Genomic DNA, 16,602 nt, shown 5'->3' with positions numbered 1-16,602 from the left:
AAAATAAGAGTTGCGATGAATTCATTGCTCTTTATGTGGTCCCCCCGTTATGTGGAGCTATATGGGTGGTCGCACGAAAGGGATCCTTTGCAGATAAGAGCTCCTGACACCTCTATTCCAATGGTTCTCAAAGTGTGGGACCCCCAGGGATCCTTGGGGGGGGTTCCAGCCGGGTCCCCTGGAAGGCCTGGTGACACATGGTTAGGGGGTCCCCAGCAAGATGAGTTTATAGCATCAGTTTAACCACTTTAACCCTATATATCAAGCAACAAGCTCACAACGTGCCACTATGTGACACACTGTGAGCTTGTATAGGCCCTTATCTGCTGTTTTCAAAAACTTGAATACACTTAAAAATGTATATTTAGTAACATTTTAACAACACAAATTTTGTATGGGTGGTCCCTGGCACAATATCTTTTCAGATGGGGGTCCACAGCTTAAGACATTAATGTGGGTGTCCTTGATAATATGAAAACGTTTGAGAACCACTGCTCTATTGGATGATTGGAGTTTCTCCACACAGCTGTGAGTGAAACCGCTGGGTGGCGACAACATATGCAGAGCAGGTCCATCCAGCTGTTGTTACAACAACACCAGTACAGTAGGTTAGTCAAGTCCACCCAGGTCGGAGTTAAAGTGTCAGCCATACAGACACCAAGAAGACACCGCATTCAACTGTAAGTTCTGTTTGGTTGTTTTATCTCACTGTTTTATAACGTGAAAGGACATGAGTGAGTGTGCATGAATGAATGTACGTTAATTCAATTAATGTGTGCGAGTCTGTGGAACCTCACTGCAGCAGCAGGCTAGCTTAACGTTAGCTACACCGCTGGTACCTTTTTACCACAACACGTATAATAGGATTGGTCTTTTTCTGGTGTGATTTGGTGTAACCGTCTATGAAGTCTATCAGAGACAATAGAAGCAGCATATGTTATATTTAATAAGTGACAACAAGCTAGGGTGCTAAAGCTGGACTAAACAGCTAGTTAGCCAGCTGCATGGCTAGCTCAGAGATATACGCTTGACAGCTCACGTTAATGCTCCGAGCTGTCAAGCGTGTGTGTGTGTATGTGTGTGTGTGTGTGTGTGTGTGTGTGTGTGTGTGTGTGTGTGTGAGAGAGAGAGAGAGAGACTTTGGTTCAGAATGACAGGCGGGTGATAATAACGCTCTGTTCTCTCTGGTCTCTACCGTTTTATTTCGTGTGATGGTGTATCTGCCTCCTGTCTGTTTCACTCTCCCCGGGTCTTTAGCTTTCTGTCTGTTTGGCTTTCATTATTCATCATGATGCTCCCCTACAGAGGAGGCAACATAGGACAGAGAGAGGATGGATGGATGGTTGGATGGATGGATGGGATGACCATGAGTGAAAGCAATATAGAGGTTGATTTATAACACACACACACACACACACACACACACACACACACACACACACACACACACACACACACACACACACACACACACACACACACACACACACACACACACACACACACACACACACCTTTGGGACCATGTAATCCAGAGGTTGCATAAGCAACATTGAGTTGTTGTTGTCTCTATGAGCATTCTGGCCCCCATTGGGACAGAGAATATCAGAAAACAACATATATCTTTGTTATACTGTATGTCTTGTGTGGTAGGAGAGAGTGTTTTTTTCATCATATAGGCCTACAGTATAGCATTTACTGTATTATCCCATTTGAATCCTATAAGACAGACCAAATATTCTCTTTGGAATGATTATGATGCATTTACCTGATTATCTGGTGCAGTAGAGAGATGTAAAGTGAAAGGATGTATATACCTGATTCCCTGATGAAGGCAGGATGGACTGCAGAAATTGGACTCTATTTTGAATAATACATTTGCGTTGTAAAAGTGAGTTTGTGGCAACACTGGCAACTCATTTTCATTGTATGTATTGTGATTGAGCTCTGTTGGGCAGCATCTCACCAATTATTACTGGTGAAGGTAAACGTAAGGTAGTATATCAGGGTATTTAGAAATCGCAAAAGGTATGATTTTCAATACCGTCAAATACAGATGCTATAATAAATAGGAATATCTGGATCTCGGGAGGAGTCGGGATCCACATAAAAACGGCCTAGCTCCAACGAGGGTCTCAGACTTCATGTGACCAGCCTGTGACATCAGTCATCTGACGTGACTCATGTGTGTTGCCTTGTCATACTTGTATCTGGGGGGGCATATTGGGGGAGATGTTGTTTCCACCTCCTGGTAGGTGTTTATCTCTCCCTGTGTGTTGACAGTGTCAGGTTCTCGTCCTGTTGAAGTCCCCACAACCATGAGCCTAGAAAAGGGTGTCTTTTTTCCTCCAGGATAGAGAACATACCATGTATGGGTTTTCAAAAGGGGGATATAGGTAGCACATATAGGTCGTTTTTTGGTTGAGGTAAGTTCCTTATATTTTTCTAACCAGATGATTTTTTTCTCGGTTTTGATTAGCTTAACGGAATGGGTTAGTTTTGATTTGTTCCATATTAGCATACCGCCTGAGTCTCTTCTCTGTTTTATTCCTGTTTGTTTGGTGAATGGTACCACACGTTGTCTGCAGTTTACAGCTCTCTCTCCCTCTCACTCTTTCTCTCTATTGACTTCTCTGCAGTCCTTAGTCATTTTGTATTTTAACAAATGTTAGTTGTTTTGTTAGTTCTGCTAGATTTAAGAGTTGGTTGTCATGCATGTTTTTTTCTGCAGTGGTCTGTCTGGAAGCTGTCCTTTATATCTTCTATATTTCTTTGCATCAGCTGTGAGATACAGTATGCTGCTGTTATTCACCATGTTGTCCAATTCTGAGCAGGTGTTGTTGAGCAGGTCTCTTATTTTGATATACTCTTCAGCATCCCTGTTTTTATATGTGAACAGGTTTTTAAATGTGAACGGGCTTCAGGGGTTGCACCCAACTCAGGAATGATGTGGAACTTGTTCCGTCTTTTTTTTTAACTCTGTTCCTGCTTTGCTGTCAATCTCTCCCTATCACTCCCTCCCTCCCTTGCTTTCTCCCATCTCTTTTTACTTTTTAGCTTTTTAGGGTTAGAGAAGGTGTGTGTCTTGGCAGGGTTGACCTACATACAGGTACTTGCTGAGAGGTCCGAGGTTGTGAGGGTAGAGACTGATGGAACATGGTGGTCAGTATCTGATCATTGTAGTAATGTCTCTACTGGTACCAGTGTATTTAATGGTTTTAATGTTTTTATTTGTTTACTTATTTCTTTAGCTTTGTCACAGCAGTAATGTCATTCCTAACTTGCATTCTAAGTTCTAACATTTAATTTAGAAATATAATTTCATGACCAGTACATTTTCATTCCTCTTTATGGTTTGTCTTTTGTTTTTAGATGGATGTTATGGAAACAAACAGGGAGGCACAGATTGTTTTCATTTTTAAGCAATGTCTAATTGTATTAGTTTTTCTTTTCCCCCAAATGATTGCATGACAAAAAAAGACATGGCCCAATGTCTGGTTACAATACATATGGACATACAGTATACAGACATAAACCCAAACCCACCCTGTACCCACACACAAAAGTAAAATTCAAAAAACTAAAACAACAACCTGACTCTTCATAAAAATTAGACAAAGTCTTTAATGAATTCAGAATAAGTAACATAAAATATCCTGAACACATATCACTCTCTAACACACAGCAAACAACATGGCAAATTAAATGCTCCAATAATCTTCTATATGAAGTTCAAGTTGTGGCGGTGTCTGTGTACCAGGATTCCAACAGTTTCTGTTGTGTGTGTGATTTCAGACGAGACGAGAGAGGTAGAGAGAGGAGGGGAGAGCGAGATAAATTATTTCACGTGAACGCTCTGATCGACGTGTCGCTTTGCGATGCGTTGTCAGCACGAATACGCTGATAATGTGGTGCTTCGCTTATTTATTCTTTTGTGTGACATATCTTCTTAGCTTCTATATTAATCTCTTCTTTTCTTTTTAGGTCAGTGTGAGAAGCCTCGGCCAGTGATGTCAGAGGGTCAGGGGGATGGGGCTGAACTCTGTGATAATCAGCCTGACCCGAACTTGAATGAGTCACACACGCACTCTCAGACTCTGGGATGTGAACTCATCTCCCTCAACCACAATGGAGAGGAAGAGGAGGAAGTCAGGGAGGAGGGATGCAGAGGGATTAAAGGAGAGGAGGATGAAGAGAATGACGAGATGATGAAGGAAGAAGACACGTCAGACGAGTCGAGCCTGATTCGCTGTCAGTCCCTGGACACATGCACAACTGACTCCTACTCTGAAACTGGTAACACATACACGCACATACACTAATGGACATAGACAAAGACTAAAACAGCAACAACAATCCATTTTAAATGTCAGCAGAATAAAGTAGATCAATTCTCCAATTACAAAACTCAATTACTGATCATGTTACCTGCCATGAATACTAGGATGTAATCACTCCTGTCTGTTTATCTGTTTGAAACCAATAACTTGAGAAAGGATTTAGCAGATAATCTGGGTCTTGGAACTTGGTGGGAATGGTCAGGACTCAGTAGGCTGGCCCAAAGAGATTATTAACTTTTGAGTCAGAAATATCATAAGTAAAACATTTCGGAACAGAGAGATCAAACAACAGATATGTAGGCAGGGTTTTGTACCCCAAGGTGTGTTTCTTAAAAGGATTGTTTCTGACTGATCTATCTATGTCTCTCTCTCCCTCTCTCTCTCTCTCTCTCTCCTCGATCTGTCTTTATCTCTTCTTCTCTGTACCTATCCCCCTATTTCTCTCTCCATGTACTGATGCTTCCTGACTGTAGGCAGTCTGCTGGAAACTCCATATCCCATCAGCCCAGGGACCAGTCCAGAGCCAACATCTCCAGTCACGTCTGTGACCAGTCTTGAAACCCCATATCCCATCAGCTCTGGCAACACTCCAGAGCCTCCATCTCAAGACATGCCAACAGCCAGTCTTGAACGTACAAATCCCATTAGCCCTTCGACCAGTCCAGAGACTGCATCCCCAGTCACACCAGTGGCCACTCTTGGAGCTACATATCCCATCAGTAGAGTGGCACAGAACCATTGTGATCTGGAGTTGGACTCTCATACCTGCATCACCAGGCCTATTGACTCCACATTAACCATAACCACCACAGGATCCACCTGCATCACAGGGCCTATTAACTCTACATTGACAATACTGTCGGCTGCAGGGTCGGCCTGCATGAGTGGGCCTACATGCATTGGAACCATCAACTCCACTAAAGGCCCTGCTAACTTTTCTACAGATAGCATCCTTCCCTGTGGCTCTGGAAGCTCCTTCACTTCAGCCATGGGGCCGGGTTCATCTAAAACAGCTGACTGCACCACAGGGCTCAGTGCCTCTATTACCAGACAGGACATGACAGGACCTACTACCTCCACCTCTGGGCCCATCTCTATCACTGTTCCCACCTCCACTACAGGGACCATCCCTAGCTCTACTCTACTGGCCTCTCTGCAGCGGCTGGGACAGATGGGCGATGACATCCATCTTCCTCAATACCTTCACCAGGTGAAAAGTCTACCCATCACTCAAATAGTTGTCTTTTACATTTTGTTGTTGCCATGTTGCAGCAGGGGGCATCAAGAGTCATTAGTCCATCAGTCAGTCAGTCAGTCAGTCAACTAGAAAGTAATTCAGCCAGTCAGTCAGATAGTTAGTCAACTTCTCATGTGATGCATTGTTCACAGAGTTTGTAATTGATATGGCCTATAATACTAGGCCATATAGATGCACTCTATAGGCCCTATAGAGTGCATCTGGCTGCATCTGCAGGTCAACATTTCATGGTCAAACAATTTATAGTAATGTTTGTGAATTAGCTTGGTAGCTGAACAGATGTTCACCGTGTCATGCTACAGTAGCTGACCATACTGGCACATAATATTATATCCTACCATAATTCTAGTAACCTCGTGAGTAGGTGAAGCTACCCGGTTCTCCTCAGTGGCTGGACCAATTGCTCTGATTTTGCACACAGCCATTGACCATTACCATCTGAACTTAACTGTGAAGCCCGTTTTTCAATTTCATCAAATCTCAGCTTCTTATTAGCGTTTATGTGTCAAACAATGTCGCCTCCCGGTTTGCCAGATCATGTGCGCATATCCCCCCACGGATGCGTCGACCGGGTATGGTCTAGTGTTTATAATTAGCATAGGCATAAGTATGTTAGCTATCATAAGTTAGCGTGGTGTAACATTAGCTAATGATGGTGGCTCAGGGAGAGAAGCCCAGAAAATAATGTCAACCATTGTCAATTTGTCATTCTTTTCTCACCATAATAACTTCTGGACATTATAGCTGGCTAGCTAAGTTACCAGCTGACCAACATAGACTTTCATATAAGCATTCATATAAGCGTTTGAACATTCAATGTTGTCAATGATATAATAATGATAAGCATGTTAAGTCTCGCTGACCTACTTACTTAATTATATAGTTTGAAACGTACCACATAACTTCAATGCACAATCTGTGAAAATACTTTCTCACCATAATCAACTCCCTCTTATTTACTCGGCTCATGAAATGGAAAAAAAATCGCGTTTTCTCCTCAGGCAAGGGTGCTCTCTCTCTCTTTCTCTCTTCCCCTCTCTCCCTGTCTCCATTACTGTCTTGTCGCTACATGAGAGAACAGGTACGTTCGATGTGAAAGCTCCTCTCACTGATTTAAGTTATACAGAGACAGACAAAGAGAGGAAAACAAAACAACATTGATTCATGAATATGAATTGTTGGAAGGAAAAGAGAAGAGAGAGACAGACAGAGAGTATTCAGTTGTCACTGCCTCTTCATCAAAAGTTAGAGCGCTTCTGCTCTCCTCTGTCTCTCTCTCTTGTCCTCAGGGTTGTAAGTTTGTAGTCAGCTGAGAGAGGATGTCAGTTGCTGGAGAGCGGTAGAGTGTGTTCTGCTTGAGGCTTTGTTACTCTGCTACTCTGTTTATTGTCTGAATCAAGTTTTCTCTCTCACTCTCTCCCTTTGGCTTTCTTAACAGATTGCTGATGCCTTTGCCCTCCAGGAAGATTGTATCCTTATGTGTGTGTATTAACAAGTGTAAGCTTGTACATTGCATGGCACCGGTAAAACCTGAAGCGTGTACTGGACCAAACTAGAGTTGGTTCGTTTCCAGTTTTACTAATATGATGTGACTACAGGCTTAGAGTGGTTTAATTGCGCAAACGAGTTATACAGCTTTTGTGTTTATAAGACATTCAGGCAATAATTTGGGGCCATGCACAGAGTAGATGTCAGAGTTTCTCTCCAGATCAGCACTGAGTACGGGTCTTCTCGGTTCACTCGAGGGTATTATACACATGATAAACAGACCCGGGACCCGAGATAATAGAATCTGAACCATGAAACCCGGACCCAATTGACGATAATTAAACAGGGACCCGAACTCTTATGGGTTGTGGATATTATACAAGCAAGCACAGTGACTGCAATGGAACGAGCGGTGTAAAGTAAAGTGGTGGAATAACTTGGTGACACATTGCAGGAAGGTGACTACCTTTCTTGCCATCATGAACTAAACATGACAGTAACAAAACAAAACAATAACTGATGATGTAGGTTACTGCGGATTAAGGTTGACGTAAAGCCCCAATTTCCCCAAACATTTTCAGTAGATATGCTTTACGAGTACGACACTGGTTCTCAAAGTGGGGTCCGGGTCTCCTAGGGGTACTTTTTACTCCGTTCAGGAGAAACTGGATTATGTGTTTGTGCCACCTAGTGGCACAAATGGTTATTACCAGTATGATTCAGTAATCACACAAATTGCTGGTTTGTACATTTCACTGGCCCAACCCTAAACCACCAAGTTCCTTAACTTTGACCTTCAGACCAGAGTGCATTGTGTTGTCTCCAGCTAGAGAGACTATATCAACAGAGAATAATAGACAACATCAACACACTGCAGGAACACTGGGGTAAGACACACACACACACACACACACACACACACACACACACACACACACACACACACACACACACACACACACACACACACACACACACACACACACACACACTTTGCAGGTACACACCAACATAAATGCAAGCAAACATTCACATTAATTTTTTTTTTCTCTTTCCCTCTGTCTTTCTTTGTCTCAGAGAGTCGTTGTAGAACACTGGTTTCAGACCAGTGTTCCCAGCAGTTGAACGTCCTCACACACATCTGTCAGACACACCAACGGTCAGTCTTTAGTGTGTGTGTGTGTGTGTGTGTGTGTGTGTGTGTGTGTGTGTGTGTGTGTGTGTGTGTGTGTGTAATAGTGTAAACATATGTCTCCTTACTGCTGCACTTTCAGACATTTGAGACATGATACTGCTAAGGACACACACACACACACACACACACACACACACACACACACACACACACACACACACACACACACGCACTCTTGACACTCACAGACAGTGTAATAGCCAGGGAAATCTGTTCTGTCTAATATTAGATTGTAGCTCTGACACCAAGCCTTCACCTTCATTTACTGAAGACACTCCGTCTTTCTGTCTGACTTCTTCTGTCTCTCTCTCACAGACCTTCTGCAGGACACATTTTGGTAAGACATCCCTCTGTTCTGAACCATGGTATAAAGTCAGGGTTCATGTGTTGATAATATGCATGTCTGCGTGTGTCTGTACTCTGTATGGTCTTAACTGTAACTTGTAACTTTCCTCATCCATCATATTGATTATTCATTGGTGTTCTGCAGTAATTAAAGACGTATAGCTTACAACAGGTCAAAATGGGTTAAGCAATAATGCACATGAGGCTATAATATATGAGGATATATCGTGAATATACCATGGCTACAGGTGTTGTTGGCACAAAGCAAATGTTGCTAGCTTAGCCATTCATCAGCTAGCTAGTGTACTGCTCATTAACCATGATAAACTGTAGTAACCACATGAATTCAGCAGAAGGATACCTCAGGCTCAGACCATCCTGTAGAAAACATAACATTTTGATGTTGGTGTATATTTATTTTGTGAATCCTTCTGACAACATGGTAACTATTTGATTTCATAACATACTGTATGTGGTAGTCAAGCCCATGGTCATGAATATTGCACTGGCACCCATTTCTAATGCTGTCAATGCACTGAATGGGATATTATCACGTAAAGACTATTGATTGGTCTAAGTAGGTGAGATACTGACCTACCCACGTTTAATCAGACTATTGATTGGTGAGATCTGCCGTCTCAAGCGAACTTGAGCCACGAGAGGCACCACAAGCAAGCTAAAGTGAGCGAGTTGCCGTGCCGAACGTTGCGAAGTTCGCTTGAGCCGACTCAAGGCCTCAAGTTATGGGCCCAGGCACAGAATCGTGAATCAAGTTTTGGGGTGAGTGTTTGCCCCCGGGTAGGTCAGTATCTCACCCATCAATAGTCTGATTAAACTTGATAATTTCCCATTCAGTGCATTGACAGCATCCGAAGCCAGTGGCACTGGCCAGGGGGCTGACTTTAAACGTCCCCTAGCCATGACAATATCCATGGTTCACACTAAGCACTATAACTATAAAGACATAGTTAAAAACAATATTCTAAAGGGCCATTCACACCAAGCAGTATAACAATAACTAATCGTTCACCATTGTCTTTGTGGCAGTTGTTATATGGACTGTGTCATCCACTTGAGTTAGAATGATTTTTTAAACTCTGTGTGTATGTGTGTGTTTATAGTGTGCGTCTCTGGACAGAAGTTTGTCTGCAGCTGGACAGGATCGACTCTCTGGTCTGCCGTCGACGTGGATACCAGGTGACTAGATGTGTGGATGATTCTGAGTATATGAGTGTGTGCGTGCATGTGTGTGTTATTATGTGTGTGTGTGTGTGTGTATATATATATATACACACACATGCATGCAAACACACACACACACACACACACACACACACACACACACACACACACACACACACACACACACACACACACACACACACACACACACACACACACACACACACACACACACACACACACACACACACACACACACACACACACACACACACACACACACACACACACACACACACACGCATGCACGCACACACACACAAACACTCTTTCAGAGTCTTGCGCCTTATCCAGTATTCTATGAGAGAGTGCCCACTGTATATAAAGTTCAGATTGCGGTAGTGTCTGTGGGTCTATCTGTGACTGGAATATTTCAAGCAGGTTGTTGTTGCCCTAGACTACTAAATATAAAGAGTAATCATATCCTAACTACCAAATATAAAGTCTAGTAGATATGCCCTAGACTACTAATATAAGACTAGTAGCCTACATTCATTAATCAGTAGTTGATATCTTAGCAGCTCCTCTAGGCTGTAGTGAAAGGTGCATCTGACCTCCAGAAGAAACACCTGTATGGTCTCTTCATCTACAATTACTGGTGAATGGTTCTCTGTCTCCCTGCTTAATGTGTGTCTCTGTCTGTCTGTCTGTCTCGCTCTCTCCCCCTCCCTCTGCCCGTCCAGTTAGAGGAGAGACAGAACAGGTGGAGACACATACAGACTCCTCCAAGAGCAGCCCACCAGTCAGATCCTTCACAGAGGAAACGGACGGGTACACAGAGGAGGAACGGATAAGTCTCCATGGGAACCAGTTGACCGACGTGCTGGAGAGCCAACGGATGGGCGGGGCTGGGCATACCACCTCTGTAGAAGACCACCTCACCCACGGAGAAATGGACCGATCCACGTCTGAAGAACTGCAGAGTGGAGAAAGAGGAAAGACGGAGATTGAAAGAGAGAGAGTAGAGGAGGCTGTGGAGGTGAACAATGAGGAAGAGGAGAAGCAGAAGGGAGGGTGGGACTCCTCAGCTGATCTCAGATCTGTCCCCATCCAACAAAAAATGGTCTCAGAGAACGTCCTGTCTTTAGAGGACCATCATGGGCAGACCCAGGTACAGATCTTATGTGGTTTATTATCTACTCTATAAAGTATCAAGTTGTGGTGGGAGGTGTGTCTGTCTGTCTGTCTGTGGTGGGCACGCAAATATGCAGATATATGGACTGGTCAAGCCCGACATATGCCCTGAGCGGGCGCTGATATGCACACACGCAGTAAGGTAAAAACATTCCCATCGATTGCTGTACTGTACATTTATGTAACGTTCAAATACCCTGAGAAGTTACTATAGTAAAAAAAAAACTGGGTCTCATGTTAGTGAGTAACGGATCAGAGGGTATCAACATAACTAGCCTGAGAACATCCCCTGGCAGGCTTTGAGTCTTTCGATCTTTTAAAGGATCTACACTATGAATTTAAAACATATATTTAATATTTAATATCATATTGTTTATGTCCCTCAAACGTTTTCAAAAGGTTTGAGCCTAAATCAAGCCTCAGATATACTCATTCCAACTAACTTCTCTCTGGCTTATAAAGCACTTTTACCTGCAATACCACATTGTCCTGATTTGGCACGTGCCGCTATTTAGACAGTATGCATGTTTTCTCCTGGTTCTGTGTGGAAAAAAGAAAAGAAAAATATATTTTTTATTTATTGTATTTTTTAATATGTTGGAACTGAAAAACGGGAGGTATTGCTAATGTCGTCACTTTCGGGGGTAAATCAGTTTGGCCTGTTTTGAGACCAATTTACATCAAACTGGGGTATTGTTTGGGATAGAAGAGAGGTAGGGGAGACCAAAAACACACAAAAAATAAGAAAAGGTTAAAATTCATGGTGTAGTCCCTTTAAGAGCTCATATCACAATCAGTAGATTCCAGTTGAATGAACAGAATGTAAAGTTGACTGATTTAACTCCTTCAGCAGGGTGATGAAGAGTATGGTGAGGAGGAGGAAAATGGAGTAGAGAACATGAACCTCATCAGAGAATCTTCCTCCTTAGACGACCTGGCTAGACTCATCACCATAGAACAGGTGTGTGTGTGAGTGTGTGTGCGTGCATGAGCGTGTGTTGACATGATAATGAATGTGTTCCTTTTCTGTACATGCTCATGTGGTGTATGTCTTTCCCTCCAGACGTCTCCTGCCTCTGGACTGGTCTCGATCTTGAAGAAAAGGAGTGTCTGTGTACAAGATCTTTGTGTGTCGGCACAGTCACACCCCAGACCTCCCGCCAAGAGAAGAGTCCACTTTAATGTCCCTGATGATTGCTTTGAGCATGGTGAGTATGTGTACAGTATGTCCTACAAAACCAATTAATTCCTCCCCCTAGACACATTTCTGTGTTGTCACTATTGTTGAATCCTACTAATTCACCTGCCAGTGAGGAGCCTTCTGCGGGAGGATGTAGACCCTTCGTCCTACTCCTCCCGCCCAATACTGACAGGTGCCGCCCCAGCCCGTAGGAGTACATGCAATGACCAATATCACCCTCTCCGCCCGGCTTCCCTCCCCTGAACACAGGTCAATTGTGTTCGCATAGACGCCGGACAAAGCCGGATGCACCACGGTGGATTTGTACCCACAACCTCCGTATTTATTGTATTTTTCACGTTATTTATTCTGGGAAATTGGCAACGACTAAGTTGGGGAGAAAATGTAAAAAGATAAACAGTTGGTCAAAACAGAAAGGAAAAGGAGACGATCACAGCCATGTTGATATTCAGTACAAAGCTTGACCTCCAGTGTGATGCCCAAAACACACATGTTTACTTTTGGCGCCCATGTTAACGGGTCAGTGGCCACACAACCTGCATGAACAGACCTCTAGCAATCTATTAACCTATTTTCTCCACATCCCAATCGCTGAAATGATCAAAAAGAATGTTCATTATTTGCCTAACTAATTTATTTACATTATTGTTTCAATGCCTACATCATCAGAATGTGCTATACACATGCTAAAGTAAAACTTTACAAGAAAAACAACAGGCTACATGTGCTTTATCTCATCATAGTACAAGGCTATAGCTTATAATTCATTATCACTCAGTGTGAAAGACTCAGGCTAATGACAGCTAGCTAGTGGAATTATAATAAGTAAAAAATAAATTAAAAAAGGAGTAAAAAAAATCCATTGCTTTTATACTGTATATCAGCATCATAGACTTATAATATATCTAGAGAGCGGACGGCCCCGCCCCCACCTATTAATTTCAATGAAAGTTGCTGAAAAGCCCATGAAGCACCCGGAAGTACACTCTTCTACTGGTATTGGCTCCAACGTTGGAGTAGCCAATAGTGCAGGCGCACCAGCGTTTCAGACTGTTGAAGCATGCGCAGTAGAATTATAAATGCGGAAGTCTTGCAATATCAGATTTGGCCACTGTGGCTTCAATAATCCTCCGGTTCTGGGGGCTTGATCATGCATCATTGAATGCCTCTTGTCCAATCAAATTAATTGACCGAAACTTACTGTTGTATTCAGTCTATCCACATACTGTACTGTATTAATCTCACTTTCTTTTTCCTGGTTCTCTCCAGATGTTGGGGGCGGAGACTCATGTCTGTTGCTCTTCCTGCTCTGCTTCGTTACCGTGGTGATCAGTGTGGGAGGCACTGCACTCTACTGTGCTCTGGGCGACACCCATTCTTCAGTCTGTCAGGATTTCTCCAGAAACACAGACTTCTACTTCAGCCAGTTGCAGCACTGGTTCACAACTGGTTCAGGGCCAGTTTAGACTTTGGGAGCCACTGGTACGCCTCTAATAGTCTCTAAATACGTATTTCTGCCTGATTGGACCATAGCGAATTATAAGTCTGATTGGCTGACATGCTGCCTAAATAACGAAAAGGTACAGAAATGAGTTTTAATGAGAGGTTCTGATGCTTTGTTATTCTACTGAGTCTTACTGGTCTGCGGTCAGGAGGGGGCCAAACCTTTAGCTGACCTCTCCCTCGAAAAGAGGAGAGAAAGACTAGGACCGAGGAAGTAGAGATAGATGAAGAAAGAGTACACTGCCTGTTATTGTCTGACCCAGAAACACACACACACACACACACACACACACACACACACACACACACACACACACACACACACACACACACTCCCAAACAAGGAAGATATTTCACACAGGTTTGGAGGCAATCATGACTGAAACTCACATTGAGCATCATCATCATCATCAGTCATTACATTCAGAGGCTATAGAGTTGTAATACATATACTGTAGTTGTTTAAGTGGGAGATGAACAAACAGGAAATAACAGCAGTCAGTCTGCAAAGCGCTGCAAGCAGGGGTGTTTTTATCATTGATATTTTTAAATCTTAACTTAAGTTTTTAGAAGGAACAAATCATGTCTTACATGTTACTTACATTTTTGTAATAATCAATTAGTGAATCTGTAGAGTTTCTTGTTTTTACTGTGGTTGTGTTACTACGGTGACAGAAACCCCACAGAGAGCGGATGGAGTGACATCAGCATCTCCATTACAACTAGACAACTAGACCTGACTCCACAGAAGTTAACTGTATTATTTATGTACAATGAAACTTTCTGAGGTTTGGGTTTGGGTTCAGATGCAACTGCTGGGGCGTCTGGGGGGCAAAGAGGTCAAGCACTCACCCATCACTGCAGAGACCCTGGTTCAATTACAGTTGATGTCCTTCCTTACTGCTGTGACTCCTACTGACTGATTAACTGTGGGGGAATGGCCAGCGAATTGTGGAATAATACCGCCCCACCTCCCCCCAAAACAAAAACAAAAACAGAAAAGAAAGAAAACAATATTATGGTACATTTCCTTCCACCGGGTACTTGATCCAAGATTTATGTTTATATTTTTCTTTATTTCTGATAGGTCAGTGTAAAGAGAGAGAAAAGTGTGTGCGTGCGACATCAAAGATTTGTATACATAAATATACCAAGATTAGCCAATCCCACACCGCGCCACTAGTACGAAATGGTACACAAAATGGTCTCCCAATTGGGCGTGGTTGCCTCTCCCTGCCCCCCATCCCCTCATCTCCCCACCCCAATTGGTGAACGTCTAGTGCCGCTGGTCTCCTAAAGGGGTGGGCACCCACCTCACACAGACATAGGAAATCAGTCGAAGTTGGCCAGTGATGGTTTCCCATTGGTAACCTCTTACTTGGCTGCAGTTCTCAGGAATAGTAATAGTTGTAGGAAAAGTAGGAATGGCTGCCAGTTCAGAATAAAACGTATGCAGGCTTCCTTGACTGGTTTAGCTCTCACATCAGTTCATGAGACAAGACAAACGATGTATAGGGCTGATTGACAGACAATCAGTTCAATTGACTACAGGTGTTTATGTTGAACCAAAACCTTGCAGCCAATAAACCACACCCACTGCCACAATATGCAATGGAGCAATATGCATCTGTGTATATCATGTTGAGATATGGGCTGTGTCCGAAATCACTCCCTACTCACTGTATAGAACACTATACTGTATAGTTATTGATTACGCCATTTTGTAGTGGTGTCCGAATGTATAGTGATCATTATTATACACATAGTGAACTCATTTTATCCCACAGCATCCTGAAAAGTAGGGCACAGCCGACTATCACAAAACCTACATACATCATGCATTATGCTGAAAGAAATGATGATCTGGCACGTTTTAATTGTGCGTCAGCAATGATGTCATTAACATCGACCCGTGTAGTGGTTTTCTGCCAATGAGTTCACTATATAGTCTCATACATAGAACTCCCTGTATAGGGAGTAGTGAATGAGAGTGATTTCAGACACAGCCATGAAGACTTAGAATATTGTTGAGTCAGCAGGAAGTTGTCACAACTGCGGACTAAACATACTGTAAATAATTTAAAAGAAAACACAAAAAGAAATGTTCTTTTATTTGACCGTCAGATACAAAAGTCTTTATTGAAACTCACATAATTGTGTGTATTTTTATCAATAGTTGTGTTCATCATGTTTATATCATTCTGTGTGACTGTTTGTCTCTAGTAGTAGAACATCTTTTATTCATTTTAAGCCTCTGAATTAATTTTGTTGGCTGTTCTGTAGTCTGTCTTATGTAGGCTGTTAATTGACTTAACTGCACAACTTGAGTCCTTGTCTTAAGAATTGTAGGATATGAAGAGATGTTTCAGTCTGGAACTTGGCTTTATCACTGGTCTTTACCCCTTAACTTAAACTTAAAGCAGATTTAAATCTAATATATTTTTTGTGTACATTTCACTTTATTCTGTGACAAAATTGACAGTAATTTGATTAAGTGCTTTAAAAAATAAATCCTGGAAAAATCATTTGTCTTAAAGACGCATTTTGCCCAAAGGTTCGGTTCACCTTTGCATTTTCAATATTTTATTATGAAACTGAATGAACACTCTGGTCTCTACTTTGTAAAGAAGGTAAACATAGTTTCTGGTCTATTCCTCTTTTTATCCTTTTATTTGCACTTGTTCTCTGACTGGTTCAGATAATGATAATGATCGGGTTTAAAAATATGAAGATTATTGGACATAATTATTGTCATGGTAGAATTTTATTTTCTCATCCTGTGTTCTTTTTAAGGTGATTTATTTTGAAAGGTGATTTTCTCTGTCACATTTATAGGTTGTGGATATTTTTATGAATTCCCTGTCATTTGTTCCTAATAATGATTAGAAAGGCGTGA

The 16,602-nt window shown here is 42.3% G+C and overlaps 1 protein-coding gene across 2 annotated transcripts; it reads left to right on the top strand.

Annotated features, from left to right (window-relative positions):
- Positions 1-652: 652 nt before the first annotated feature.
- On the top strand, positions 653-15,879 carry cnsta (consortin, connexin sorting protein a). Of its 2 annotated transcripts, none has more exons than XM_084057597.1 (13): positions 653-680; positions 3,058-3,162; positions 3,985-4,296; positions 4,814-5,550; positions 7,037-7,067; positions 7,887-7,973; positions 8,164-8,245; positions 8,597-8,618; positions 9,748-9,823; positions 10,552-10,979; positions 11,856-11,963; positions 12,066-12,210; positions 13,473-15,879. In XM_084057597.1, the coding sequence occupies exons 2-13, from the start codon at positions 3,150-3,152 to the stop codon at positions 13,667-13,669; spliced, it is 2,238 nt and encodes a 745-aa protein (XP_083913723.1). In that variant the 5' UTR covers positions 653-680; positions 3,058-3,149; the 3' UTR covers positions 13,670-15,879. The 2 variants fall into 2 exon arrangements, with proteins under 2 accessions (XP_083913723.1, XP_083913722.1); XM_084057596.1 differs by having other exon boundaries at positions 655-680; positions 11,853-11,963.
- Positions 15,880-16,602: the final 723 nt, after the last annotated feature.

Source organism: Gymnoscopelus microlampas (assembly GCF_963454915.1).
Source record: "Gymnoscopelus microlampas genome assembly, chromosome: 1".
Lineage (NCBI taxonomy): Eukaryota > Metazoa > Chordata > Actinopteri > Myctophiformes > Myctophidae > Gymnoscopelus > Gymnoscopelus microlampas.
This window is presented reverse-complemented; position numbering and strand designations above follow the sequence as displayed.

What these genes read in the sequence shown, in the direction of transcription:
- cnsta (XM_084057596.1), top strand. An exon ending in CACACTGCAGGAACACTGGG is followed by an intron (nt 7,974 to 8,163) that starts GTAAGACACACA and finishes TCTTTGTCTCAG; the next exon opens with AGAGTCGTTGTAGAACACTG. An exon ending in CTTCTGCAGGACACATTTTG is followed by an intron (nt 8,619 to 9,747) that starts GTAAGACATCCC and finishes GTGTGTTTATAG; the next exon opens with TGTGCGTCTCTGGACAGAAG.